The sequence below is a fragment of the Motacilla alba genome, chromosome 19 (genome assembly GCF_015832195.1).
Source record: "Motacilla alba alba isolate MOTALB_02 chromosome 19, Motacilla_alba_V1.0_pri, whole genome shotgun sequence".
In the NCBI taxonomy this organism is placed as follows: Eukaryota; Metazoa; Chordata; class Aves; order Passeriformes; family Motacillidae; genus Motacilla; species Motacilla alba.
This window is the reverse complement of record NC_052034.1, coordinates 7,211,474-7,238,543: the sequence shown is the minus strand read 5'-3', so window position 1 is coordinate 7,238,543 and position 27,070 is coordinate 7,211,474. Positions and strand designations below refer to the sequence as shown.

General features: G+C 53.1%; 1 protein-coding gene across 2 annotated transcripts in view; it reads left to right on the top strand.

Annotated features, from left to right (window-relative positions):
- The window catches only part of ATP2A3 (ATPase sarcoplasmic/endoplasmic reticulum Ca2+ transporting 3), a 54,323-nt gene that overhangs the window by 11,051 nt on the left and 16,202 nt on the right, over positions 1-27,070 (top strand). For both annotated transcript variants that reach the window (XM_038157886.1, XM_038157885.1), the window contains exons 2-12: positions 9,175-9,192; positions 9,606-9,688; positions 10,870-10,974; positions 11,688-11,826; positions 14,462-14,542; positions 14,933-15,018; positions 15,540-16,004; positions 22,777-22,865; positions 25,333-25,435; positions 25,649-25,780; positions 26,557-26,682. In XM_038157886.1, coding sequence (XP_038013814.1) covers positions 9,175-9,192; positions 9,606-9,688; positions 10,870-10,974; positions 11,688-11,826; positions 14,462-14,542; positions 14,933-15,018; positions 15,540-16,004; positions 22,777-22,865; positions 25,333-25,435; positions 25,649-25,780; positions 26,557-26,682 — 1,427 coding nt within the window. The remainder of the gene's footprint in view (positions 1-9,174; positions 9,193-9,605; positions 9,689-10,869; positions 10,975-11,687; positions 11,827-14,461; positions 14,543-14,932; positions 15,019-15,539; positions 16,005-22,776; positions 22,866-25,332; positions 25,436-25,648; positions 25,781-26,556; positions 26,683-27,070) is intronic.

The following is a 27,070-nucleotide window of genomic DNA, read 5'->3' as shown; positions in this document are numbered from 1 at the left end:
CACAGCACAGCGAGGATGGAGTTGGATCCATTCAGCCCTGAGCTTGGGGCAGGGGATGTTTCCACCCCAGGGTTCACAGGCTGGGTGTTCATGATCCATAAATGCAGTTTGTGCCCTGGGGCTTGGCTGCAGGCAGCAGCAGGATTGATTAAAACAGATGGATTAAAAGACAGCAATTAAAGCAAACATCAGCTTTTGGTGGGGTCAGGATGAGCAGGTTCCTCATCTCGGCAGGGAAGGGGGAAAGATGCAGTTTGGATTTAAAAGCAATACCCTGTAGTAGTTTTTGGGGTTTAGGTGTTTTTGTTTTGTTTTATTTTTTGTTTGTATTTGGTGAGGTTTTGTTTGTTTTTGTTGTTGTTGTTGTTTTTCTTTTTTAAATGGACGCTGCAGGTTTGAGGGTCTGCTCAGTAACTTTAGTTGCATTTGTAATGTAATTTATTATTTCTGTTTCTTACTTATTTTTATTATTTATTGGTTTATTTTCCAAGACATTCAAATGTGATATCCTCAATGGTTGCTTAGAGCCCCATGGAAGTTGCTTGTCTCAGTGTAAAGGGATGTTGGAGCTGGTCCTTGGGGAGGCAGTTCTGCTGTTCCCCCCCGAGCACAGCAGCATTTGCTGTGTTCTGAGCAGCATCTCTCCTCCAGAATCAAATACATCCCTTTGGAAAAATGCATCCTAGTCTCATTTTCTTACCTGGAGTCTTTTCAGTTCAAATATTTTTTTGAAAAATAGGATTTTTCTTAAATCCTTTGGGATTTTTTGGAAGAAAAAAAATCCCAAACACAGTCCCACCTTGTTCTTTCCCAATTCTTGCAGAATTCAGCTCAAATTTTGGCTCCTCCCCTGGGGTGTTTGAATCTTCCTGGTGCTGGGCACTCTCCGAGCTGACCTGGCAGTGGGGGCATCACTGGGGCTCCTGGCACTGCCACCTCTGCAGCTCCCTGTGCTTGGTTTCCTAAACTGCTGCCCAGCACTGCCAGGAAAATGCTATTGAGTTTTCTCACTGGTGTTGGAGTCACTGCAAGTGGCCGGAGTTTGTCCAGTGTCCCTGGAGGGGGCACAGACCCCCCTGCACTGCCCTGGCCTGGCTGGGGCTTCCTGGTCACTGGGCTGGCTCTGGGGTGGCTCTGGGGGGCAGCTGAGCATCTCAGGGATGTGGGGAGCAGCCAAGGGCTGCAGGGAGCCCAAAACAATGAGACAACACTACTGGACAAAAATTCCCAATTTACTTAACACTTAGCTGAAGAATTAGTTTCAGGGTGATAAATGAGGAAATGAAATGATATTTCTAGGGTGGAAGAAGAGAATATATTGAATGTGCCTTGGTTGGGGTTGTGGTAATTTTGGCAGAAGATTCCCAGATGAGGCAGAGTCACTGCCTTGCCTTTCCCTGCAGTTATGGGAAGGGTCTGCTTGAAGCAGAGGTAGGAAGAAGCAAAAAATACCCAGCACAACCCCAGAATGAAAAAACTTCATGGAACCTTTCGCTTTATTTTCTTCAAGCTCCTGTAGTGGTTGTGGGGTTTTTGGTTTGTTTTCTCCTTTTTCCAAAACCGTTACTATTTCAATGCAGATTTTTAGCTTTTCCACCCGGGAGCCGGAGCTGGAAATTCTTTCCACTGCGTTGGTGCAGGAGGGAACAAACTGCTGCTTTTAGTTTGCTCAAATAATCCATCCCTGGCTGGAGCCATGGGTTTCCTCCCTCCCACTCCCAGAGCAATCCCAGGATCTGCTGGGGGTGCTGATGGGGACAGGGGTGAGGGGACGTGGCTTCAAGTCCCATTTCCCTAAGGTTTTTCCTTTGAACGTTTCCAAGACTTTATTCTTGCAAACACCACGGGGGCACTGCAGGGGCAAGCCCAAGTGGCAGCTTCGTTTTTCAGAGCAAAATGGGCAAAGTCTTCTGTCCTTGTTTTCCTGGCATTAAGGAAGGGAGGTGGGATATTGGCAGGGAACCAATATGTTTTTCACTGTGGCATGGGAGGATGCTCAGGGCTGGGCAGGGTTTATGGCCCTGGGCCAGGACCCCCTGAACTGCAGTGAGGGGAAGCTCGTGCTGCCCAACATTTTGGGGATGAGCCATTTCCAAGAATAAAGAACAGGAAGTTTAAAGTGGAATGGGTGAGGCTTTCCTTATTTATTTCACACTGCTTCTTGGACCATTGGTCACATGCCACAGTCCTCCTCCATTCCTGCTTCCCTGCCCCTGGACAGTGGGGCAGGGGCGTGGTGGCTTCTCCTTCAGCACGGGGATGTCACTTCTGATTTTCTGGGGAGAAGGAGATAGCACTGGGCTGGGTTTGCTGCTCTCGGGGGCACATCCAGGATAACTGCATTTGCTAGTCCCTGACCTGCTGAGATCAGCTCAGCTGCCAAAAAAGGAACAAATTAGCCTCTCAGCTTTCCTCCCCTGACTGAGCAGTGGGTGCCTGGTGCCCCCAGTTCTCCACTGGGACCCCCTCACTGTCCTGGGGGGATTGGTGGGGCTGGGCTGGATTCAGAACCTGTGAGTTTGGAGGAACAGTGTGAGGGTTGGATGAGCAGCTGGTCTGCAGCTCTGTCTGCCCCAGGAAGCCTTGTGACCCAAACCAGAAATTTTTGGGGCTGACTTTTTTGCCAGCCATTGACAGAGTCCAGGTGCCAGTGAGGAAAGCGGTTGGATCATTTTACCCTAAAGCATTGCCTGGAAACAGCAAGGATGTTTCTGGCCCTTAAACCTCTGCTATCCCTCCTCATGTGCTACTCACTCACTCTGGGCTGCTGCCTTCCCCAGCTGGACTGAATTTGCTTATTTTTGGGGCAGTGGATCCCCCAGCCAGAAGGGTTCTGGGCTTTTGCAAAGAGCAGGGCACGGCTGGAGCAGGGGTGGATGTTGGGGAATACCAGAAACAGCAAGCCAGAGGTGTTTGCCATGGGAGGGGGGGGGGGGTTGTATCTTGTTTATTTTATCTTTCTGATGCCTTTTGAAGCAGCCCTGAATGAGTGGCTGTCGCTGGTGTGAGCAAACCTCACCTGGCACACAGGAAAAAGCAGCTGTGAGGCGATAGGCAAATAAGTGCTGGGGCTGGAGGGCTCCCCACCCACGGCACACCCAGAGCCACTACTGCCTTTGCTCTGCAGGGGAAAGCACAGCAGGAAACCACCCCTGGCTTTGGGACCAGCTCCTTGGGGGTGGTGGAGGGCAGGGGAAGGGCTGAATCCTCTGGGGTTGTACCTGGTTGTGGTACAAAGCAGGGCTGGGCTTGGCTTGGCTGTGGCATCCCCCAGGGATGGGGATGGATGCCCCATGCCTGGAAATGTTCAAGCCAGCTTGGAGCAACCTGGGATGGTGGAAGGTGTCCCTGCCCAAAGCAGTGGGTTGGAACAGGATGATCTTTAAGGTCCCTTCCAACACAAACCAGCCTGTGATTCTGTGCCCCCAGGGCTGTGCCTGCACCCCTGAGGTGGTTTCTCCTGCAGGGTTATCTCCTGTGCTCCTTGGGTGGCAGAGGCTCAGCACAGCTGGAAATGCTGCTGGCTGCAGGCCTGGGGGCTCACCTGCTCTCCCTGCAGCTGTGCCCACCCCGGGCTGGGGTTTCCAGGCGTGGGTGGTCGGGCTCAGTGCCCCCCGTGCCGAGGGGGTGCCCCGGCTCAGCCCCTGCCCTGCTGGGTCTCGGGTGGCCGCTTGCCTGGTGGGGTCGAACCTTTGGGGCGTTTCTGCTGAAAGGCTGAGCCAGCTTTGGGGTGTGTTTGCCCCCACGTTGGTGCAGTGGCATGGGGGGATGTGGCACAGAGGCTGAAGCGGGCAGGGTCCCTTTAGCTGCCCCCTGAGGGTGCCACTCTGCCCGAGCAGAGCCACCTCCTGCCTGGCACATGGCGCAGGGCCGGCTCCAGGGATGCTGTGGTGCTCAGGAGCTGTGCAGAGAGGGAAGCGGTGTGGGTGAGTTAAGTCATGCACAGCCAGGCACTTGGATCGCTGCGTTTTGTCCTCTGGGAGCATTAGCACCATTAGCTGTGAGTGTTTGCGTGCAGATAACGCTGGAACACCCAGGCACGCAGCTCCCAAACGCTGCTTTTCACACTTCTCAGCGCCAGGATGAGGAGCAGCCCCATTCCCCATCCTCGGCTGGGATTTATGGGCTGAGTGTGAGCTAAAACACCCCAGCAAAGCCTGTCCTGCCCGTGCAGTGCAGCAGTTTGGGGAGTGGAGGTGTGCAGCGCTGGCTGTCAGCGGGGTGAGGCAGAGCAGACATCCCTGCAGGATGGGATCCTTCCCATGCAGCCGGCCCTGGGAAAGGCAGCCAGTTAAAATAACAGTTTATCCTGCCTGCTGTCCTGTGGGATGGTGGAGGGATCCCAGAGCAGCCCTGCCTGGGCTGCTGCTTTCTGTCACAGGACAGGAGCTGCTCTCCCAGCTGGGGTTGTTTTAGGGTTTTCTTGCCCTTTTCACTACTGCTTTACTGCCTGTCAGCAAAGTCCAAAGGAATTGGATGCATCGCTTATTTTGTACATCCATTTCCCCTTCCCTGCACAAGGGAAAAGATATTAAAGGCAGGGGGAAAAAAAGTGATTACAACATAGAAATATAGCTTGAATTAAGTTATTTAGAGCAGAAAGCTGGGCCTGATGCTCCTCATTATTCTCCCAGAGGGCACCATGCTCTTCCCACATAATTTGGGGGCAGAAGTGTTTCCCATGAGGGAAATCTGATTTTATACAAGGGAAGCTCCTGAAATGGTGAGGGAAAATGGAATTTCAGGATGTTTGCTGCTGTGGATTGCACCCTGGGCTTGAATGTGCACCAGGGGTTGCTTTGTCACATGCTGGCCTCTGAGAGTGTCGCCTTGTTCCTCACTTTCCCCCAAAGCAGAGTGGGATGCAGCACCTCAGTGCGGGATGGAGAAACACCAGCTGCTGCAGGGATGTGCTCCAGGGATTTTTGCTCCTGTTACAGCAGGGAAACTCAAGCATTTCCCTGAAGAGCCCCCAGTGCCCCCCTGTCCCGGTGTGTGTTTGCTTTGGCCGGCAGAGCGGGGCCGGGTCCCCGGGGGACACGGGGCTGTCACAGAGCCCGGGGCAGCCGCCTGTGCCCGTGCTCGTGGGTGGCACCGCTGTTTATTTACCTTTTCATCACCTGGTTGCCGTGCCCTGCCATGCTGCAGGCGCCAGCCCGTGGGCTGCCAGCCCTGTTTGAGTTGGCAGGAGCTGGAAATTCGCCTCCTGCTACAACAGCCCGACGCCAGCCCCACGGCTGCCCAGCGTGCCCGGGCTCCTTGCACGCCCTTCGAGCATCTTATGTGGGTATTTTGCAGCCTGGTGTGGCCAAATGTCGCCACAGATGTGATGGCACAGTGAGATGGCATGATGTGACAAACTCAGAGCAAGTTGCAAATGCTCAGCAGTCCCTGGAGCTGGGGATGTGTCCCTGCAAGGCAAAGCCCTCAGAGGTGGTGGTGGTGGCTTAACCCAGAGGGGACAGTGCTCTTTTGCTGGGAATGGCCCTGTGACATCTGAATTTCCTTAATTTGACTGAATTTGATTAGTTTTGGGGCAGTGGATCCCCCAGGAGCAGGGCACGGCTGGAGCAGGGATGAATGTTGGGGAATTACAGAAACAGCAAGCCAGTGGTGTTTGCCATGGGAGGGGGGGTTGTATCTTGTTTATTTTATCTTTCTGATGCCTTTTGAAGCAGCCCTGAATGAGTGGCTGTCACTGGTGTGAGCAAACCTCACCTGGCACACAGGAAAAAGCAGCTCTTGGGATATCTCCACTTGCTTGGCTCTGCTCTCCAAAGCTGCCATGCAGAAGAGCAGGAGCAGAGGAGCCCCAGATGTGTCCACAAGCTGCAGATCCTGTGATGGGACTGCTCAGCTGGGGAAGCCGGGTATTTCTGGTGCATGTGGGTGACCCATTTTGGGATTCTCTGAGCCACCATTACCACTTTCCACTCTTGGTGGTGTCACTGCATTTGTGTTCTGGCTGGGAGCTCGTGCCCAGGGTTGGACTTCTGTACTGAGCCCCCCTTCAAAGAAAGGGGCTATTCAGGTGCCAGCCAGGAGTTTCCATTTCAGCCTGTTTGCACTCACCATGTTGTCCCAAGGGAATGACAGGTCTGGGATTTTCCTGGTTCCCTGCCTGTGGTGGGTTTCCCTGCAGGATGGGACATGGCAGCGCTGCTGGTGCCAAAGGGCTGACTCACACAGAGCTTGGGGTTTGGAGGTAGCAAACCCTCTTACTTCTAGTGAGACTTTGGATGTGTCAGGAGGAAGCTCCAGCCACAAACTTTCCTGTTTTCCAGTGTGTTTTTATCAGTTCACACTCAAAAGTATGGGCTTATTGTGACTTTCTGCCCTTTTTCTCTGAGTGTTTGGTGCAGAGCTGCCACTTGAAGAGTGGTGGAAGGAGTCAGCGACAGCAGGAGCTGCCTGGTTATCACTGTACTCAAACCTGGGGGTTTGGGAGGTGCCTGCAGCAGCACTGCTGCCTTTGAGGTTTGGCGACAGGATGGCAGTGTCACTGTGCCACCGCAGGGTTTCAGCTGCCTGCCCCAGGGCACGTGTTTCCTGAGTTCACAGAAACCCGTTTTTGTGAACTTTCATCAAGATCTCATGCAAAGTCCCGGCTCTGTGAACGGCCCTGCTCCACTCTTCATGCAAACACAGTGTGGGACAAGCACTGAGAGCACTGTGGTGTTCCAGGTGGCTGCTCGGGGTGGAAAGTCACCCCGGGGCACCCCGGCTGAGCCAAGACCTGTGGGAGCCGCAGCTGCTCCCCCAGGGCACCTGCCTGCCCTCAGCCCCCTTACCTTGCACGCTTGCACCCTTTAAAGTGGAGTCTGGATGGAAATAGCAGCAGCAGATCTCTTCTACTTTTAATTTTGGAGGCTCTCTGGGCTGGGGAGAGGAAGCTGGGGGTGGAGAGGAGCTAGCTGTGAGAGGACAAGAGCCACTTTGCTCTGACATGCTCTGTAGAGTGAGTTGAAACACTAAAGGTGCTCCAAGATTATTTTTTTTTATTTGTTATAAAAATAATTATAGGCATTGTGTACTGGTCTGTGTCTCACAGTGGCAGGGGATCAGAGCAGCCTGACCCAGGGGGAATGTGGCTTTAGAACAGCTCACAGTGGGTGTGTCTGTGAGGACTGGGGACCTGGTAGAGTTGGAAGCATGAACACATTCAGGGTTCTTGTTTTCACTGGTTGGTTTAGTGAAGGTAGGTTTGGTTTGGGTTTTTTTTTTTTCATTCCTCTGAATGAAAATAGGTGATGGAAAACAGATGAGCAGGTTTCACTTCCTGCTTTCACTTAGGGCTCCACGCTGGGGGTGTTTGGAGACTGCCACAGTGGTGGGGAATCAGTGTCTGCCTCGGGCTGATTCCTCTTGGACTCATCTTGTCTCTTATTCCCTCTCAGAAACACAAGGAGTTGGAGAAACATCTTGTTTTATCATAGAATTGTTAAGGGTGGAAAACACCTCTGAGTTGAGTGTAACCATTGACCCAGAGCTGTCACCTGTTCCTCATCACCCCCATGGGGTGCAGAAGTACACTGAGAGATCTGGGGACAGGAGAAGGCTCAGGGGAGACCTGAGAGCCCCTTCCAGTGCCTAAAAGGGCTACAAGAGAGCTGGAGAGGGGCTTTGGAAAAGGGATGGAGCGGCAGGACAAGGGAATGGCTTCCCACTGCCAGGGAGTATGGTTAGATGGGACATTGGGAAGAGATTCTTCCCTGTGAGGATGAGGAGGGCCTGGCACAGGTTGCCCAGAGCAGCTGTGGAAGTGTCCAAGACCAGGCTGGATGGGGCTTGCAGCAACCTGGGGTCATGGAAGGTGTCCCTGCCATGGAACAAGATGGTCTTCAAGGTCCCTTTCAACCCACTCTGGGATTCTAATGGGGGCAAGTGGAGTCAAACCCCCATGAGCCATCAAAATCAGGGGGTCACTCCTGAGCCCTCCCTGGGTGAGGACCTCCCAGTCTTGGGCCCAGCCTTGCCCACAGCAGGGCCAGCACACCCCTTGCTGCCCAGGAGCAGGAGGATTCCCTTGGAGGGGACCAAGGTTTGAGCACTGATGCCTTTTTGGGACTACCTGAAAACAGAGGCCAGACAAAATTAAGAGAATAAAAAGCAGTTTATTTATATTTATTGAAGGGCCTTCAGGTATATTTAGGGCAGATGAAGCCCTCCAGGGGCTACACCCAAAATGGACAGCAGGTCACAGGTTTTCATGTTTTTGTAAGTTTGGTCCATTTGCACACTGGGGGTTAATCTTCCAATTACACCATCCGGTAATGAAGTTATTTACCCCAAGTTTGCTCCCCCCAAATCACTTTTGTTCACATCTCTTGGGGCCTCTGGCAGTGAGGTGTCCTTGATTCCCAGGCCTGGAGAGGAATTGTTGTGTTTGACCAAAATGGGAAAGCTGTAGCTAACACTATATGGAGTTTGGAGTTAAACACTGAAGAATTGCAGGATTAGAAATACATGGAAAATGTAAAAGCTCAGCTCTTAGGGCCTCACATTGTCCAGTGGTCAGGGGACCCGTGGCTGCCTGCGAAGGTCACAGTCACCTCCTGGAGATGTGGGAACGCTGGGCAAGCTGTGGTGGGTGCTTGGGAGCCCCTGGGTTTCTCTGAGGTTCTGCAGGTGACTGGGCTTGGGTTTGGCTGGGAGCAGTGTGGATGGAGGCTCTGCACCCCCTGGGGCGGGTTCAGGAGCACAGCTTGGAGCAGCTGAGCATCGCCCTTGGATTTGTTTCCTAGAGCGTTGCAGGCTGTAAAGTACAACAGATTAATAGGAAATATGGTCTGAAAGTTACAGTCCCCAGTGGGGCTGTATTGGGTTTCTGGCAGGGCATTTTATGGGATGGTTGGACTTCTGTGTCTTGGATTTGGAGAGGGCAGCTCCTGAGGAATATTTTTTTAGGCAGGCTGAGTGTAGGAATAAATGCTGCTGCAGCCACTTGCAGCAGGGAAATGATGTTTCCAGGGCTGCTTACTTGGTGTTGGACTGAGAAGTTTGAGAACAAGCTGCCTTGATGTGGGAATTTGTGCAGAAAAAAATGCATTTTGGGGTGCTGAGTGAGGCATAAGGGAAGGGATTGCTAGTCTGGGTCCAAATCACTAATTATCTTTTTATCTTTATCATTTTTTGCTGCACTGTGCTTCTTGGGCTGTTGATGAAAACCCCCAGAGCTCCCTGCAGAAGAAGGTAAGTTATGGGCTGGAGGTGGCAGTACATGCCTTGAGTCTGGGGGGAGTGTGCTGGGGACAAGGAAGAGGGAAGCTTTGGGGTCTTTTAATCTCAGCCCACAGAAAGCTGGGCTCACAGTAGAGCTTCCTTGTGGTGGTGAGGCTACTTCTGTGAACAGAAGCACAGAGGATTTTTAAAACCAGACCCTGTAAAAGCAGGGCAGTGCCAGAAATGGAAGCATTTCACTTTAGAGAGAAGCCCCCACTGCGATGCTGCATGTCCTCACCAATGCCCACGGCCAAGGGGCACCAGAGCAGCCCTGAAGCAAGCAGGGATGTGGTTCCGTGGGTCTTAGGGCCTCAGTGGGTCCACCTGTCTTCTGGGGATTTTTTTGAGCACTGATTGTTCTTGGCTTTATGTTTTCCCACCAGGAAAGTCCCTCTGGGAGTTGGTACTGGAGCAGTTTGAAGACCTCCTCGTCCGCATCCTTTTGATGGCAGCTTTTCTGTCCTTTGTGAGTACCCAGAGCTTGGGGTGGCACCTTCTGGGGCACACACAGCCTCAGGTGACATCTGAAGAGGAAAGGAGGGCAGGTGCCTGTGGCATGAAGGAGATGCAGCTGCAGAGCAGTGGTTTCTAGGGCATGGTGGCAATATCACTGCATCTGCTTAAAGATGGGACTGCAGGATTTTTCAGTCATGCTGATCAAAAAGCACCAAAAGTGATATTAATGGGCTCCCTGGGCTGCCTTCTGTTTACAAGGGGCTGTTCCAGGCTGATGATTTGAGCCCGGTTTGCTGTGCCCCAGTATTGAACTGTCAGTTCAGTTTTGCCCACAATCTGCCTTGGGAGCATCTCTGCGTGAGGAGATGTTTCCACCAAGGTGCTGGAGAACAGCTGGGGTTTTTTTGAGTGTAAGTCAGTGTGTTTGGGAGGAGGATGGCAAAGCTGACACTCCTGTCTCTGCCTTTAGGATGTGACCCATGGGTAGATAAGGGGGAAGGCTGTCCCCTGTGGGGTTTCATACATTCCTAAAGCAACATGCAGTGAAGTGAATGCAGGTAGAGCAGGTGTGAAGCCCTGTGCCAGAGGTCAGGTCCTTGTGCCAGTGCCTCTGTGACAGAGCAGAGAGGTGTTGCTGTGTTGACACAGTGCAGGTCGATGAGCAGTTAAATGGAGTGGAAACATTTGTGTGTGTGCTTCATCTGTACTATGGTATGAGGCCTTTGTGGGGTGGACAGGGGGGAAGAAGCCACAAGGTCAGTCCCTGCTCTGCAGAGCTGCTCTTACTGCACTGATTATTCATGTTACATCACTGGCCTTCTGCCCAGGAGGGGCTGCAGTGCTGCCTGGTCTCTCCATCCATCAGCTCATGGCCGTGGTCTCCCCACAGGAGTACTGAACACAAAGGGAGAGTCTTTCCTGGTGAGAACCTCATTCAGGCATTGCATGGCTGTTTGCTCCAGCCCCACTTGTTCAGTGCTTCAGCTTATCCCAGCAGAGCAGTGGAGGCTCCAGCAGTGGGACGTGGCAATTCCACTCTTTGACCAAGCCGTGTGGGTCTGGCCACCTCCAGCTTGTTCCCTCTCCAGCAAATAACCACCTGTGGTTTGGCTCTTGTTTCCACCATTCTCCTGAAGATGTTGCTGCTCTTGTTTGAACCACATTGTGCCCCTTCTTCCCTCTTGCCACCAGATCCTGGCCTGGTTTGAAGAAGGGGAGGAGACCACGACGGCGTTTGTGGAGCCCATTGTCATCATCATGATCCTGATTGCCAACGCTGTGGTGGGGGTGTGGCAGGTAAGGCTCAGCCTGCCCTCCAGGTCTCTGCTCCACGTGGCTCAGATCCTTCATCTAAAGGTCTGGTTGCTTCATGCCCCTGGAAATTAATTTTCCAAAGGTTCAATTTTCATGTTGGCCGTGCTTCCCCATGCCCCTGCACATATCCTCAGTCACTGGCTGCCTCTTGGCTCGTTCTTTCAGTGTTTCTTTGGCAATTCTTGCTGGTGGGAGCTTATCTTGCACTTATCCTGGCAAAAACTGCTTGTCTCCTGGCCAGGGCCAAATGCATTTTCCAAGGGAAGGTCTTTGCTCTGTCCACCAGGAAGCCACAGTGGCTGCTGCCCTTAACCTCACTGTGTCTCTCCTGGGGGATGAGCCAGTGATGGCTTCAGCCAGTGATGCTCCTCTTGTCTACCTGTTCATTGTAAGGCCATTTATTTATCTGCAGCTTGATCTGAGGTGAGGTTGCTGGATGGGGAAAAATACAGTTGGTTGGGATACGTTGCTTTTCAAACCAAGAATGAGATTATCAACCCCAAAGGTCCAGGCAATGTCCAGGACCTGGGGTGGTTTCAAGCAGCAGGAATCGTTTTGCAGAGGTTGAAGGTGCTTGTCCCATCCATGGTGTAGCTGGATTCCAAAGCCAGGGCTGGGGTTTGGGTTCTCCTGTCTTTGCAGCGGGTGGGGAAGGAGCCTCTGGCACCAGCAGCTCTGTTCCTCTCTGCTTGCAGGAGAGAAATGCTGAGAGTGCCATCGAGGCCTTGAAGGAGTACGAGCCCGAGATGGGGAAGGTGATCCGCGCCGACCGCAGCGGCGTGCAGCGGATCCGCGCCCGCGACATCGTCCCTGGGGACATCGTGGAGGTGGCAGGTAGGGTGCCACCGCCCCAGGGCACGGGGCTGGATGGGGAGCTGGTACTGGACGGGGGGTCCCCCAAAGCTGAGGCTCTTCAGCTTGCCAAGGCTTTGCCTGAGCATCAGGCGATAGAGAACAGCAGAGAAGAGAAAAAACATCCATTTCTGACGCAGGTTTTGTGTCTCAGGAGGGTTTCCCCTTTTTCTGGAAGAACTAGGAGAACTTTTAATTTTCTGCCAAGATTCCCTGTTTCTGGAAGCTGCTCTCCCACACACATCCCTGGACAGGACGTGGGTGAAGGGCCAGTGCTGGGTGCTGCTGCAGGCACCTGTGTGGGGAGGCCTCCCTGGGAGCTGGGGCTGCTCATCCGGGCAGGGTGACAGAGGGGATGAGCTGCAGGGTGATTTTGCCTCTGGTGGGTTGTACCCCCCAGCCCTTCTGTTGGAGCTGTGCATTCAGCAGAGCTTGCCTGGGGGTCTGCTGCCTGCCCCAGCAGAGCTGAGGAGGATTCATTCCAACTATTCTGTTTTGTTTGTTCCTAAAATGATGCCGTAAACCCCCAGAGCCACAAAACTAATCCTCTCCTTTCCTCCTCGTGGCCTTGCTGGTGGAAACATGCGGCAATCCCTCCCTTGCCCAGCCAGCTTGCTGTTATTTATGTCTTCAAGTTGGGCTTCAGCTGGAAGATGAATAAAAAAATAGTGGAGGGAGGATCAAGCCAGCCACATCCTCAGCTGTGTGAGCTGGCAGCACTCCCAAACCAGCTCTGACAATGCAGTCCAGCTGCTGACCTGGCCTTTAATTAAATTAATGAATTGTTAATAAAATTCTGCCATCTTTCCAAATCAAGTGCATACTGCCTGCCCATCAGCAGCCCAATATTACTTTTTAATGGCACAATCAGCATTGCAACTGGAATGGAAAGAGCTGGGCTCTCTGGAGGGGTTTGCAAATTATTAGCAAATTGTGGGTTTAGGAGGTTATGGAAAGTGGTGAGGGTGCTGTCAGGTGCCTGATAGGAAAGCACACAAGGAGGAAAAGCTTTGAACCTGCCGTGGACATCCAGGTGATGCCCTGGATGTGTGACAGCACAGGCAGGAGGGGCTGGCTGCTGTTTGCATGTGCAAATGCAATGAATTTGGCAGCAGGGAGCAGGAAACCTGTTACACTGAGACAAGGAGGGGGTGGCTGGAAGTTGGCAGGCTGCTCAAACCCAGCTGAGTTTTGCCCTTTTGTGACAAGGCCGTGGAGGTGAGTCCTGGTGCAGGCAGCTTTTGCCTTTCCCAAAAAGGGCAGGCAGAGCACCTCTTCGGGAGCTCCCTCAGATGCTGTGACCCCCGTGGTGCTCGGGCAGGGCCAGTGGCCACGGCCAGGCAGCGTCCCCCTGTTTTCCTCTCTTTCTCTGGGGAGACTCGTGGTGCTGGGGGGATCAGCACAGGTTCAGTACCTGGCTAATGGCCAGGCCAGGTCTGTTCTGTGCTGTGGGATGAGAAGGCACTGTGCACCCTGGAGCAAGAGCCACCAGGGCTCTCTGTCCCCAGATGTTGCACGAGTCTTCCTTTGCAGGTTTAGCTCCTGTCTGCAAGTCCTCCTGCCTTTCCCAGGGGAAGAGGAGCTCTTTGCTCCCTCTGAGATGCTCCAGCCCCCTTGAACAGATGCAGAGTCCGAGTCTGTGCGTGATGTTTTGGGGAAGTCTGTGCTGGCACCCCCAGGCAGCTGTGACAGGGAGCAGCGGGGTCTGGCAGATGTTGCTGCTGCATCCTGGAGCGTTGGGATCTGCAGCTGGAATAACTGGCTGGGTGGTGGAGCAGCGCCAGCTCCTCCTGCTGCTCTGGGGGGGTTTACGAGCCCCGGGAGGAAGCACTCGTTAAAGTCTGGGATTTGAGAGCATCGTTAGCAGCCAAGCCAGCCGTGTTGTGTAAGGGATGGGAGGGGCTGGGAGCCAGGGCTCCCTCGGCCTCAATGTTTCCAAAGCCTCAGAGCGTGGCTGTGTCCAGCCGATAAGGGAGCAGGAGGAAGAGCCAGGGGGAAGAAACCCAGTGGGAAAAACAGCTTAAAATGTTTTTTTTTAAGGAAGCACTAGTGCCTTGGAGGGTGGTGTTGGGTGGCAGTAGACGGGGCAGCTTTCACCTGTGCCCACTGTGCCATGCCAGGAGAGCCAGGGATGGTTGTTTGTCTTGGACACAGAAGATTTTCCACTGTTAACAGCTTCCAGTCGTTCCAGAGAAACCTGAAGCAGGGTTAAGACTGGTATTAGGAAGCTCAGATTGCTTCAACATGGGGATGTTCTGTTTTTTTGCAGGGAAGAGGCAAGGCAAGGGTGCAGGGAGAGTTTGCAGGGAAGAGGAGAGACAGGGACACGGTAGGGAAGGGGATGCAGCACAGCAGGCAGGGCACCACCAGGGTTTGGCTGGGGGCAGACTTGTGAATTACAGACAGACAAAATGAAGCTTTAACAAAGCTGTAAATGCAGAAATGAGGTATCCCAGTGCAGGACCCTTTGCTAGGGGCTGCAGCCCTCATCGCTCCAGGCTGGGTGCTGCTGTGCGCCTGCACGTGGCTGGTCTCAGCTGGGGTTTGCTATCCCCATTCCTGGTGTGTTGGGTGCTGCCAGTGCCCCCTGACAGAGCTGCTGTCCTTGTCCTTGCAGTTGGTGACAAGGTGCCAGCAGACATCCGGATCATCGAGATCCGCTCCACCACCCTGCGGGTCGACCAGTCCATCCTCACAGGTGCGTGTGGAGCAGAGGCAGCTTCCCTCTGCTGCCTTCCTGGAGGCCAGTTCTGGAACTCATGCTGGTATAAGTGCTTCGCTGGGGTGGGAAAGGGTGGGAGAGCAAGATTTAGATGATGGTTGGGACGGTTGGACCTTCCCAGGTCCTCAAAGCCACGGCATAGGTGAGATGTGTCTGGTGCTTGGGTGTCCTTCCTGCAGAGCACAAAGCCTGGGGCTTTCCTGTGTGACATGTGGGGTTGGACATCCCCATGGTGGCTGTTTGGATGGTTTGGTGGCAAAGTGCTGCCTAGTAGCTGTGGGGTGTGTGATGCAGGCTTGGAACAGGGATGAGCTGAGGCTGGAGAGGGAACATGGGTGGTCCATCTCTCCTCTCTTGTCTTGGCAGGGGAGTCTGTGTCGGTGATCAAACATGCTGACCCCATCCCTGATCCCCGGGCTGTCAACCAAGACAAGAAGAACATGCTTTTCTCTGTAAGTCCCTTACACCTGTCTCCACCTCTTCTGTGCTTTTCCAAAGTGCAGAGGCTGGTGGATGTGGGAGATCTCTGAGCAGAGTGCATGCATAAGACCTGAATCCATAAAAAGAGCCCCAAATCCATAAAAATAAGAACCTGCTTCATTTGGATTCCATTTGGGCTGTGGCACATAAGGCCTTTAAATACCTTGGGCAATCTCAGAGCACTTTTTTTCCCGTCAAGTAGGATGCATTATGGATGGGGAAGAGGTTTGTGGTGAGCCTGGAGCTATTGCAAATTTGGGTTTCCTCCTTTCTCATGTTCTTCTCAGGCAGAAGTCAACTCCTCGAGGGGTTACAGCTCTCTGGAAGGGCTCTCCTGCTCCTTAGGGTGGGTTTATATAAAAACCCAAGATGTCCCATTTTCCCCTTAACCAAGATCTTATGTTCTCCTTTCACAATGGGCAACCCATTTCCCTGCTCAGACCAAGAGGTTTCATGCCCACATATCCACTCTCCTCCCTTCCTCCCCTCCCAGGGCACCAACATTGCAGCTGGGAAGGCCGTGGGGATCGTTATTGCGACGGGGGTGTACACCGAGATCGGGAAGATCCGAAACCAGATGGTGGAGACCGAGCCTGAGAAGACACCCTTGCAGCAGAAGCTGGATGAGTTCAGCCAGCAGCTCTCCAAAGTGATCTTCCTGGTGTGCATCGCCGTCTGGGTCATCAACATCAGCCACTTCAGCGACCCCGTGCACGGCGGCTCCTGGTTCCGGGGGGCCATCTACTACTTCAAGATTTCGGTGGCGCTGGCGGTGGCCGCCATCCCCGAGGGCCTTCCGGCCGTCATCACCACCTGCCTGGCGCTGGGCACGCGCCGCATGGCCAAGAAGAACGCCATCGTCAGGAGCCTGCCCTCGGTGGAGACCCTGGGCTGCACCTCCGTCATCTGCTCCGACAAGACCGGCACCCTCACCACCAACCAGATGTCCGTGTGCCGGGTGAGAGCCGGGCTCGGGGCAGCACGTGCAGGGAGGTGCTGAAGTGTGGGATTAAGGCCTTTTCTGGCCCAGAGATGGGCAACTGAGAGGTGTTTTAAAAACTTTTATTCTATTTTCAATCTCATGTGAAGGGTGGGACAATAGAGATGTTATAATTCACGCCATCACAATCAGAAGCCATCTCCTAATTACAAAACACTAGAAATGTTTCTTGGCTTATCAGCTTTTGCCACACCATGCTGTAAATGCCTTAAAACCAATCATCCAAAACAACCCCTCGTGGGTCCTACCACAATGCATCTTTCATAGTTCTATTTCTCCAAAGTATCCAGTCTTATTTGCAAGGCCATCCTTTGAAACTTTTTTCTTGCTCCATTTCTCTCTCAACAATATCTGTCCTATTCCATGGCATTTCTAAGCCAGCATTTCTTATCTCAAGGTTTGCATACAGATGCACACCGCGTGGGGCTTCTGTCAGGCCCTGAGAACTCTCCACAAATCCATTTCCCACACTTAAGATCACCCCATCCTGTGGTGATGGGCTCCGAGTCCCCACCAGAGCTGTGTCGTGGTCGCAGTGTGGGGTTGAGCAGGGAGGAGGGTGTATAGGAAGCCCTGAGGTTCCCCAGGGGTCAGTAGGGATCAGGGCTTCTCTTGGCTTGGCTGTAATTAGAAAGCTCACTTTTACCAGCACTCCATTGTGGAGGTGCTGTGTTGCAGTCTCATTTCAGGGGACACTTTCCAGGGAATGTTTCTTCCTGCTGGGATGTGACACTGAGACAGAGCTCCTGGAGACGCTGATGCAATCAGCATCCTCTGCTCTCTTGCTCCTTTCCCCCTGTTTTTAACCCAACCAGTGAGAAATCCTGGACCATGCAAAGTTACAAAGGCTGGACCCATGTAAAGCATTTCTGATGGAGGGAGCCCTGGGGTGGTTTGGTGAAGAGTTTGAAGGCTCCTCATTTACCAGAGAGTTTTGCTCCCACATAACTGGCCGTGGGGAGAGGTGACTTGTTAGGAAAGCCTGGACCATCTGTGTACTTCTCAGTTTTCCCATTAATCCATGAGTGTCAGGAAAGCTTTTTAGATGCCTTTGGCGTGTCGTTTTTATAGGAGAACCTTGGAAAATGTGTTGCTGTGGGAAAAGAAGGACCTGGCCAACATCCCTCCTCTCTGACACGCAGATAGTGTGGTGGGAAGCTGTGACAGGGCTGCAAACCAGCCACAGGCTTTGGCCACTGGTTAGCTCAGCACAAGCTGCAGATGAGTGGAAATGTCTGGTATTTCTGCCCTGGGAGTGATGTAGAACAAGACAGGGCTGGAACAAAGGAGGGACCCAACTGCCCGTGTCTCACATGAGGAGGGGGCTCCCACCAGCCCCATTTCCAGAGCCAGTGATGCAGCAGAGCAAGGACAGGGTGACTCCAGTGCTTAGGGTCTCCTGAGCTCTGCCCACTGCAGGAGGAGAAGGAGGAGTGACCCAAACCACTTTCTACCAGAGGGTCTGCTCCTTGAGCTTGGGAGGAAGCGCCACCATCCCCTGCAGTGTGGCACAGTCAGGAGAGGCAGGGAGAACCACAGAGTGGGGCAGTGGCATACAAGAGTTTTGGCATCAATTGTCGTCTGCAGAATGAACTCAGCAACTTTAAAAAAAAACATAAAAAGAGCAATTAAGAAGTCAAAGTATCCTCCAGCCCATCTCCCCATAATCCTGTTCCAATATCTGTTTATTCTCTTGGCTGGGTCCTGGCTCCCAGGGCACAATCCTGGGAGCAGGGCTGGCCCCAGGACACAGAGCCAGGCTGTTAATGTTTAATGGGCAGGGATTCCCGTGCTGACGTGGGCAGGACGGGGCTGCCTGCCGGGCCCTGTGAGTGGCAGGTGGGTAAATATTCAATATTTGTGCTGGGCAGCCGTTGGCGTGTCCGGGACACGCTCCTGTGCCAAACAGCCAGCTCAGCCGTGGGGTGAAGAGCCAGAAAACCCTATCAGTAACCTGGGAAAATGTATTAATTGAGTGTGATTTCATTAAGTTGCCCATTAACGGGGTGAGCACAGCTGCTGAGCAGGGCCTGCTCACTGTCTCACTGCTGGCATCAGCTCTGTGAGCTCTGAAGTGACTCTTGAAAGGCTTCAGGGCTGGTTTCAAGAGCTGTGCCATGTCTCTGTGTCCCTCCCAGTGCTGTCTGAGCCAGGACACACCCAGTGGCCAGCAGGGGTGAATCTGTGTCCCCCAAAGCCACCCAAAATGAGGGGCTTTGTGCTGAGGACTTCCTGGGGACTTTGTGATCCAGTCCACCCAGGATGGCCAGGCCTCGGTGCTTTTGCTCTGACCTCAAGTCCACCCAAGGTTACAGTGACAAAGCCCCAAACCCACTTAGTAAATCAGAGTAAACCTGTGGTTTGTGTCACTGTGTGGTCACCTGGGGGTCTCTGAGACCACCATCTCCCCCAGCCCAGGGCAGGGAGGAACCAGGAGCAGCCTCCTCCCAACCTGTAAATAACCATGGAGCTGGGAGCAGGGGGAGCCTGGCAGGAGGAGAAGGGACATAGAAGCATCACAGCTCTCTCTGCTCTCACGTTTCACTCTCCTAAAACTTGCAGCAGCCTTTTATGCAGCCTACCTTAATTTTCCAGGAAGGTGGCATTTGAAAATCAGGACCCAAAGTGGAGATGTGGGCTTGGGGTGGGGGGAATGATGCTGGCACCCCATGTCTGGGAGGAGGTGATTAGTGATATTTGGCTGTCTGAGACGGCTGCTGGTGTTTTGGGGAACAGGAGCAGAAAGGGATTTATTTTATACAAAGCTTGTAGCAGAGCCTGGATGTGCAAACTGCCATCCCTGGAGCAGCTGCCCAGGAGCTGTGTGGGCATTGTTTGCTTTGCAGTCTCCAGGGCACTGTGCCTTGGCTCAGCTCTGTGGTGTGTCTAAACCTGTCACTAATTACTGGGGGACGTGGCTGGGGGTCCCAGGGGCTGTGCCAGCTGCCAGTGGGTGCCTGTTGGCTGGGGCTGCTTCCAGTGCAGGAGGAAAATGATGCTGATCCATGGATTGGTTGATGGAAAAGTGTCTGATGGTTACAGCTCTTACAATTCCAGACAGCAATCCTGCCTTGTCCCCATGAGCAGTTCTTTTAAAGACCCTACAGAAAATACAGAGAAGTGCAGATAAACCCTTCACACCTGTCTTCCCCACAAGCCCACAGCTGCTGCCACATGCTGCTCCAGGGATGCTGCATCCACAAATGCCCTTTTCTTCCTAGAAATACCCCAGCAGCAGCATCCAGCTGTGTGCTACAGCACCAGGCTGGGCAGGATCCATGGGACAGGAGAGGCAGAGGGATGCTGGAGCCCTGTGGGAGAAGGATGGGCAGGATCCACGGGACAGGAGAGGCAGAGGGATGCTGGAGCCCTCTGGGAGAAGGGTGCTCTCTTTGTGAGCATGAAGTTACATTTTCCTTCCAGCCTCTCTGTTGCATTTAAACCCCAAATCACTGGCATGGCTTTAGAAGGTTCGGGGCAGGGGGAAGCCCAGGGGTGCTGCTGGCTGTGTTCCCCTGGCTGGAGCTGCTGTTCACTGTGCTGTGCAAGAGATTGGGCAGCCCCTCTGTGAGCCTGACTTGTCAGCAGCCCCCAGCTGAGCTGCAGCATTCCCACCTCCTTCTATTGCTCCTAATATTATTTATATTATTTTTTGTGATGGAAACTTTAGTTCTGCTCTTAACTGCTTAAGGCACAGCTATTTCCTCTGGACTGTTTCCACTGCCCACAAACCTGCCCACTTCTCAGCCTGGAAATCTGACAAAACACCGACAGGCTGAGAGAGCTGGGCTGTTCAGCCTGGAGAAGAGAAGGCTCCAGGGAGACCCCAGAGCCCTGTCCAGTGCCTAAAGGGGCTCCAAGAGAGCTGGAGAGGGACTTTGGACAAGGAGGAATGGCTTTAAGCTGAAGGAGGAGAGATTTAGATTAGATTTGAGGAAGGAATTCTTCCCTGGGAGGGTGGAGAGGCTCTGACACAGGGTGCCCTGGGAGGCTGTGATTGGCTCTGGACCCCTGGAAGTGCCCAAGGCCAGGCTGGATGGGGCTTGGAGCAACCTGTGATGGTGGAAGGTGTCCCTGCCCATGGCAGGGGGTGGGATGAGATGAGCTTTAATGTCCCTTTCGCCCCAAATCATTCTGTGATCCTCTGATCACACCAAAACCCTGCAGACACCCCTGCAGTGCCCTGGCTGCCCCCATGCTTGGCCAGTCACGCAAGCTGGAAGCAGCAGGAAATTTGATATAACCTCTGGTTGCTGTGGGTTATGTAGCACCTTTTTTTTAAAAAAGGCATGGAAAAATAAAGAGCTTGGAAAGTTGTGGGTTTTTTATTTCCGTTTTCCCCTTTTTAATAAGAAAGTCACTATTGTGAAAGCAATAATTGTTTTGTAGCCATGGGCATTTGAAAACAAACAGGCTCCTATCAGGCAAACCCATCAGTGGCTGGGGTGGTGCCTTCAGCTTTTTAATAAATGAGTCTGGTTGGTGTTTCAGGAGTCCATTTTCTGAAGAGACCAGGAGATTTTGGCTCTCTGGAAGGCTGATGGCGTTGGATGTCTCAAAAAAGATGATGGGTGCTTAGCCTTGGAAGGTTCCTTCTGATGGTGTCTCAGACTGGGTGCTTTACCTCAGGTTCTGGGTCTGTCATCTCTGGGGGGTCGTTACCAAAGGAAATAGGATTTGCTTTCTTTATTGAGTTTACACCCACTGCCAGAGGAGCCCAGAGCCTCCAGGGCACCTGGGACACCTCTTCTGCAGCACTTTGGCTCATTATTTCCTTCAGAACATTTCAGGGATGCTGATGGGCCTCCCTGATGGGCCCTGGGAAAGGAGGTGAGGGCACTGATGCCTTCTGAAGGCTGACCCAGAGCAGAGGCTGGACAGAGCTAAAGAATAAAGGAGGGATTTATTAAAAGGATCTCCTCAATGGATCCACCTTGGGCAGCACGAGAGCCCAGCCAGGGCTGCACCCAAGAGGAACCAAAATGGTCCCAAAATGCACAACAGGTCATGGGGTCTCTCTCTTTTATCAGTTCTTCTCCATTTGCATATTGGGGGTTAATTGTCCAATTCCAGCTCCAGCCCATGCAGTCCCATCCTTCTTCTCTCTCCAGCCCACGCTGTTTGTGCTCTTGGGCTGAGATTTGGATCATTTTTCCTTGGTGCCCAGCTGGAGCAGGAACTGTTTTGTCTCCCTGCTCTGTGCAGAGCTCACCGTCCCTTAATATGAAGCCCAGACCCACCCACTAAAGCAGCACAGAACCTGAAAAATAGAGAAGCCAAAACCTGAGGCATCAGCATTAGCCCAGGATAGGGCTAATGGATATCTGCAAGTGGCTGGGAAGCTGGGAAGCCATGGTGAGGTTGTTTTGGGCTCAGAATTACTCACACTGGAGGCTCTGAACCCGCTCCTTTGATTTGCCTAATCCTGTAAAACAAGGAGGTGAGAAAACGCCCTGGGGTGTCCTGGTGCTGAACACGCTGGGAGTGCTCCCCTGGACATGCCCTCTGTGGCTTGGCTCAGCCCTAAGCTCACACCTGGGGACACCTCCTGCGTGGGGGAGGCTCACACCTGCCAGCGTGGCTGCATTGGTGAGGTGTCCTCGCATTATTAGCAATAATTAATAATAATAGCAAGTGAACCTCTGTTTGTTGCCAGAGGAAACGTGGAAGGCAGAGAAGGGGGTGGTAACTGGAGCTGTTGTATCTCTGGTGCTGAGTGATGCCTGCTGATTTCTCCAGCATCTGTTGCTTCCCTCTCCTGGGGAACAACACAAATAACCAGAGGAAAATAAATAGAGAAAAAACAATTATTTTGAGACAGGTTGGAGTGGAACAGTTTTCCCTGCACCTGCTTTCTGGAGGCACTCAGCAAATTCATGGAGCTGAGGAGAGCAGCACTTCTCTGCATCCAAATTAAATCCTGGCTTCTCCCTGCAGCCAGGGAAATGCATTTGCCAAACCAATTTTATTTATTTATTTATTTATTTATTTATTTATTTATTTATTGTGTTGCTTTTGGGCTTCAGTGTGGGTTGTAAATAACAAGAAGCAGAAATGAAATCTCTGAACTCTCTCCTTGGCTGGGGTCAGGCCCTGCTCTTGTTCCCAGGGATGCTGCCCTCAAAGGTGGGCTGTGCTGGGAGGGACAAGGGGGGGACTGGGAGAGCTTGAGGAGAGGGGAATTTTAATTTTATTTCAGAGTTTGAGGGATTTGTCTCATTAGAGCAGCAAAAGAAAAACTGGAAGGATTTTGAATGGCAAAAATCACTAAAAATAGAGTGTGGGGGACTTTTATGGCTCACTGGGGTTTTATTACTGAGCTGAGCTGTGATCCCAGTAAGGCTCAAGGCTGGTGGCTGAGAGCTGGCTGGGAAGGGGTGGCAGGAGCAGCCACTTCTGCTCAGATGCTGCCCTGCAGAGGCTTTCCAGGGCAGGAGTAGAAACCTTGACCCTTCTCTGCTCCAAGAAAAACACAGGCACCTTCTTAGGAACAGGCTCAGCATCTCTCATCTCCTAGGGAAAGAAAGAGCTGGAGGAGGTGAGCATGACAAAGGCAGAGGAGAGCTGGGAGGATCTGGGGACAGCCAGGAGTAGTGCCTGACCAGGGATGAGCCTGGTGCCAGCAGGGCTACAACTGGGACAGTACCAGCTGCTGGGAACCCAGGCTGGGCACGAGGGTTGTACCAAAAATGTGCTGCCTAACGCTGTGTTTGCCCCTCTCCCCTGGCAGATGTTCATCATGGAGAAGGTGGAGGGCACCCAGTGCAGCCTGCACGAGTTCAGCATCACCGGCTCCACCTACGCCCCCGAGGGACAGATGTAAGTGAGGGTCCCCTCCCCTTCCCAGGGACCCTGGGTGGCCCTGGGCTGGCAGCAGGGCTGGGGGGAGATGGGAGGGTGGGGGTCCCCACGAGCTGGGGAGAAAGGAGGGGTTTCCATGGTGGTTTGCAAGTCTGTCCAGGGGATACCCAGTGGGCTTGCAGCTGCTGGGTGATGGACTGTACTCTGCTGTTCACAGGGACCAGGGCAGCTGTTTCCCTGTCCCTCACCTCCAGCTCCTGCCCCACTTGGTTTGGGTGGTGCTCACCCTGGCTCTGCCTTCCCACTGCTCAGCAGAGGGGCTTCCACACACTCGGCTCTCCCTTGGTTAGCAAGCCAGATAAAACAAGGCCACCTGTGAAGCAGAGAAGATGGCAGATGTGGGAATGGTGATGAACGAGGCTTTTTGCAGCAGAAGATGGCTCTCCATGTTTCTGGAGAGTTTGGGTATTGGCTGCTGACTGTTTCCCCTGACCCGAGCAGGATGCAGGGCAGGCAGCTTGTCTAGGAGCCACCAGCAATGCTCAAGGGGATTTCCAAATGGCTCAAACCCCACAAGGAAAGTGCTCCCTGAGCCCTGTGCCCACAGCAGGGATGGCTCCCATGGCTGGTGTGCCCAGGGCACGATCCTGCTGGTGGCAGGGTGTGTCTCAGGGCAGACATGGGCAGGGAGTAGAAGCTGGGGGCTTTTCTCTCAAGTGTTATCACACACATGGGGTTTTCTGCTGTTGTATTTGTTTATTCCTGTTCCTTTGGAAGGAGGTGGTGGCTCCCAGTGTGGCAAAGTCTGGGAAGTAGGCAGATGAGAAGCTCAGCTGGTGGTGGGAGCACTCTCTGCTCCCCTTTGCTTTGCTCAGTGATCCCAGACACATTTGTCAGCATGGTGCCTTCTGCTCATCCGTGGAGCAGCTGTAATTCATCTCAGCCACAGACTTAATTTCATGAATATTTATAGAGCCAATTTGATCCTTGGCTAGGAATCTCCATTAAAAACTGAGCCAAGTCATAAGCTGGTGTCAATCAGTGCATTTCAATTAAAATTGAGGAGGACCCAGGGGCTGAACTTGTGCCTGCCAGCCTCTGAAGCTCAGTGTCCCCTGGCCTCTGGGGGCTGCATTCAGGGCCACTCTGTCAGTCTGCAACAATTTGTGTTGCTCTTGAGTTTTGCTTTAGCCCTGAGCCTGTGTTGTGTATTAAGAGGAATGTGTGGGCTTGCTGAGGAGTCATGGAGAGAATCCCCCTTCCCCCAGGGCTGGTGGCTCTGAAAGGCTTGTTTGCTTTAACCTGGCCTTGGCAGGGGGATATCTCCTGCAGGACGCTGGGTTTGCTCCCACAGCACCCAGCCAGCAGCACCTTTGCTGATGTTTTTCCCAGCACATGGGTCTGACCATGCAGGGACTGCTGTAACCTCCCACCCCTTCCCAGCCACATCCAGGGGATCCCATGCTGCAAAAGCCATGCTTGCTGTGTCTGCAGCTCCCTCCTCCACCCGCTGTCCCTTCCTGTGAGCCCGGGGCTGGGCAGCATGTCTGGGCAGCAGCAGTGGATCTCCCTTCCCACTCACAGCCCAGTGTGGCCTCGTCTCCCTCAGCAAACAGATTTTTCAGATTTTCTTGGCTGCTCCGTGTTTTCCGCTCCCAAGCTGTAACAAGGGCTCCAAAATGTTCTTTCCATTGGGAACCAACAGTGGAATAAGCTGATCCTAGTAAATGCCTGACAAATTATTTTTCCAGCCAGCAGATGACCGGCTGGGTTTACACAGCTCTAACCTGCAGTTACCTCTGCTGGAACCAGGAGGATTTTTGATTTCCTTCAAAACCACTGCTACCATTCCTACCACCAGGAGAGGAGAAGCATCTGACTTGCCTGGAGTGTTCAGGGCTGCTCCTTTCCATAGCAAAGAGCTGCTATTTAGGAAGCAGAGATCACAGTTCAGCACTTGCTTGGAAGCAGTCACAGCAGCGCAGCTGTTAAAGCTCTCTGCTGCTCCTAAATGCTCCCCTGGGTTCCCTCTGGAGTGTGAAACAGCATCACAGGGAGGAGAAGGGACTTGCTGTTGGTTCCACAGCTCCTCTGGATTCAAAGCAAATGGAAACCCCTGAGGGGGTGGATGCTAACATGAATTTCTTTGCCCCTTTTCTGGTCCGTCACCTTCATCATCTCCTGTGAGCAGCCCCTGCTTGCTCCTTTAAACTCCTCTGCAGTCCCCCTTATTCTGGGCCACTTCCAGAATTTATTTGCCTCCTGTGATATTTTATTTGCAATTTAGTGCTGCCCCATTTAATAAAGTACAAAATGTGAACCCAAGGACTTCTGCCAGCACTGGTGCTTTAACTGGGCTTTTGCTTCCACTTTTACAAGAGTGATCTGCAGGGTGTATATCCCCCTGGGAGAGATGTTTAGGGTGAGCTCACTGCATTGAAGGTGTGAGCTGCTGTGAGGCTGTTGGGTTGTTTTCTGCCCGCAGCCTGAAGGACGAGCAGCCGGTGCAGTGCGGGCAGTACGACGGGCTGGTGGAGCTGGCCACCATCTGTGCCCTCTGCAATGACTCCTCGCTGGACTACAATGAGGTGTGGGGGCACCAGGGCCAGGGCGGTGTGGGGGGATGCTCTTGCTGTGCTTCAGTGCAAAGCCAGTGGAGTTTGTCCCTTGGGATCCCCTTCCCTGGCTTCGGCTCATCCCCGGGGGATGCTGTGGTGTGGCGGGTGACAGCATCCTTGGGGGCAGCAGCAGCATGTGGAGGATGTGCTCTAAAGCTTAAGCTGGTTTTTTCTGCCCTCTAGTCCAAAAAAGTCTACGAGAAGGTGGGGGAAGCCACTGAAACAGCCCTGACGTGCCTGGTGGAGAAGATGAACGTCTTCAACACAGACCTCAGCAAACTCTCCAAGGTGGAGAGAGCCAACGCCTGCAACTCAGTGAGTGGGGAAAGCCCCTGTGAGCTGCAGTGCTGGGGGATGGGAGGGAGAGGAGGGATTGAGGATGTCTGATATCTGGGCAAATAAACACTTGCAATGATCTACGGGACTGATTTGGCACAAGGATGTGATTTCTGGGCTCTCATGGTGAGCTGTTTTTGGAACAGTGTGGGGCTGATGCCAGGGCCTTGAAGATCAGCCTACATGGAGCTTTGGAGCAGGTGATTCCTGAGGCTCCAACTCAGTCTAGTCCCTGCCCAGGCAGGAGAGACCCTCTGAGTGATAGCCTGAGCTCTGGCTGCAGATGAGGAAGTTTGGAGTTATCTTTAGGTGCCCAGTTTGCACTGAGCAGTCACCCTCCAGCATGAACCAAACCCTATTCCCCAGAGCCTTGCCTGCCCCAGTGACATTTTCTTCTTGGAAACATTTATTTTTGACATGAAAATGTCTTGTGCTGGCTATTCCCCTACTCTGGTCTCTCTCTGTCCTCCTGGGTGAGAACACACTTTATTTTGGGTCTGTATTTCCTCTGCTTTAGATCTTACAATGTCTTCCCTTGCTCAGAGGGCTCTCTGTTCCAGCATTTTCCCCCAGGATAGATCTGTGCAGGCTGTGATCAATCTCCTGACTCCTTTCTGATATGGAAAGCTTGTAGCTTTAGCCCTGTCCCATCCTTCCTGGCTCCTTTCTCCCCTCATCCCAGGGCTCAGCGGGCTCAGGGCAGAGAGCAGCAGTGTCCCTGGCACGTCCTGCTCAGCCCAGTGCTGTTCCTGCAGGTGATCAAGCAGCTGATGAGGAAGGAGTGCACCCTGGAGTTCTCCCGGGACCGCAAGTCCATGTCCGTGTACTGCACTCCCAGCGGGCCTGGCAACAACTCTGCTGGCAGCAAGATGTTTGTCAAGGTAGGGCTGAAGCACCTGCAGGGTCCACCTGCCCCTCAGCCAGCAGCATCTGGCCCTGGCTGCACAGGGCAGGGGTGATGCTCTGCGGTTCCTCTCACACTCTGGGGAAGGGGAGAGGAACTGCAGAGCACATCCTGCAGTTCTGGAGGAAACTCTGAGCTGCCTGGGGATCCAGGATCCAGCAGGTAAGCTGGTGGGGTCAGGGTGAGTCTTTGCCATATTGATTAGGGAAGAAAGGGGGTGAGATGATTTAGAGGGAGGAAAAGGTGCTGAGTTTGCTGGTGCTGGGGCAAGGGAGAACTGCCCTCATGCAGAATTTGGGCACTTGCCTTTATTAAAGGCTTGGACCCTCCAGATGCCAGTAATGCCCAAAGGATGATGTCCAGTT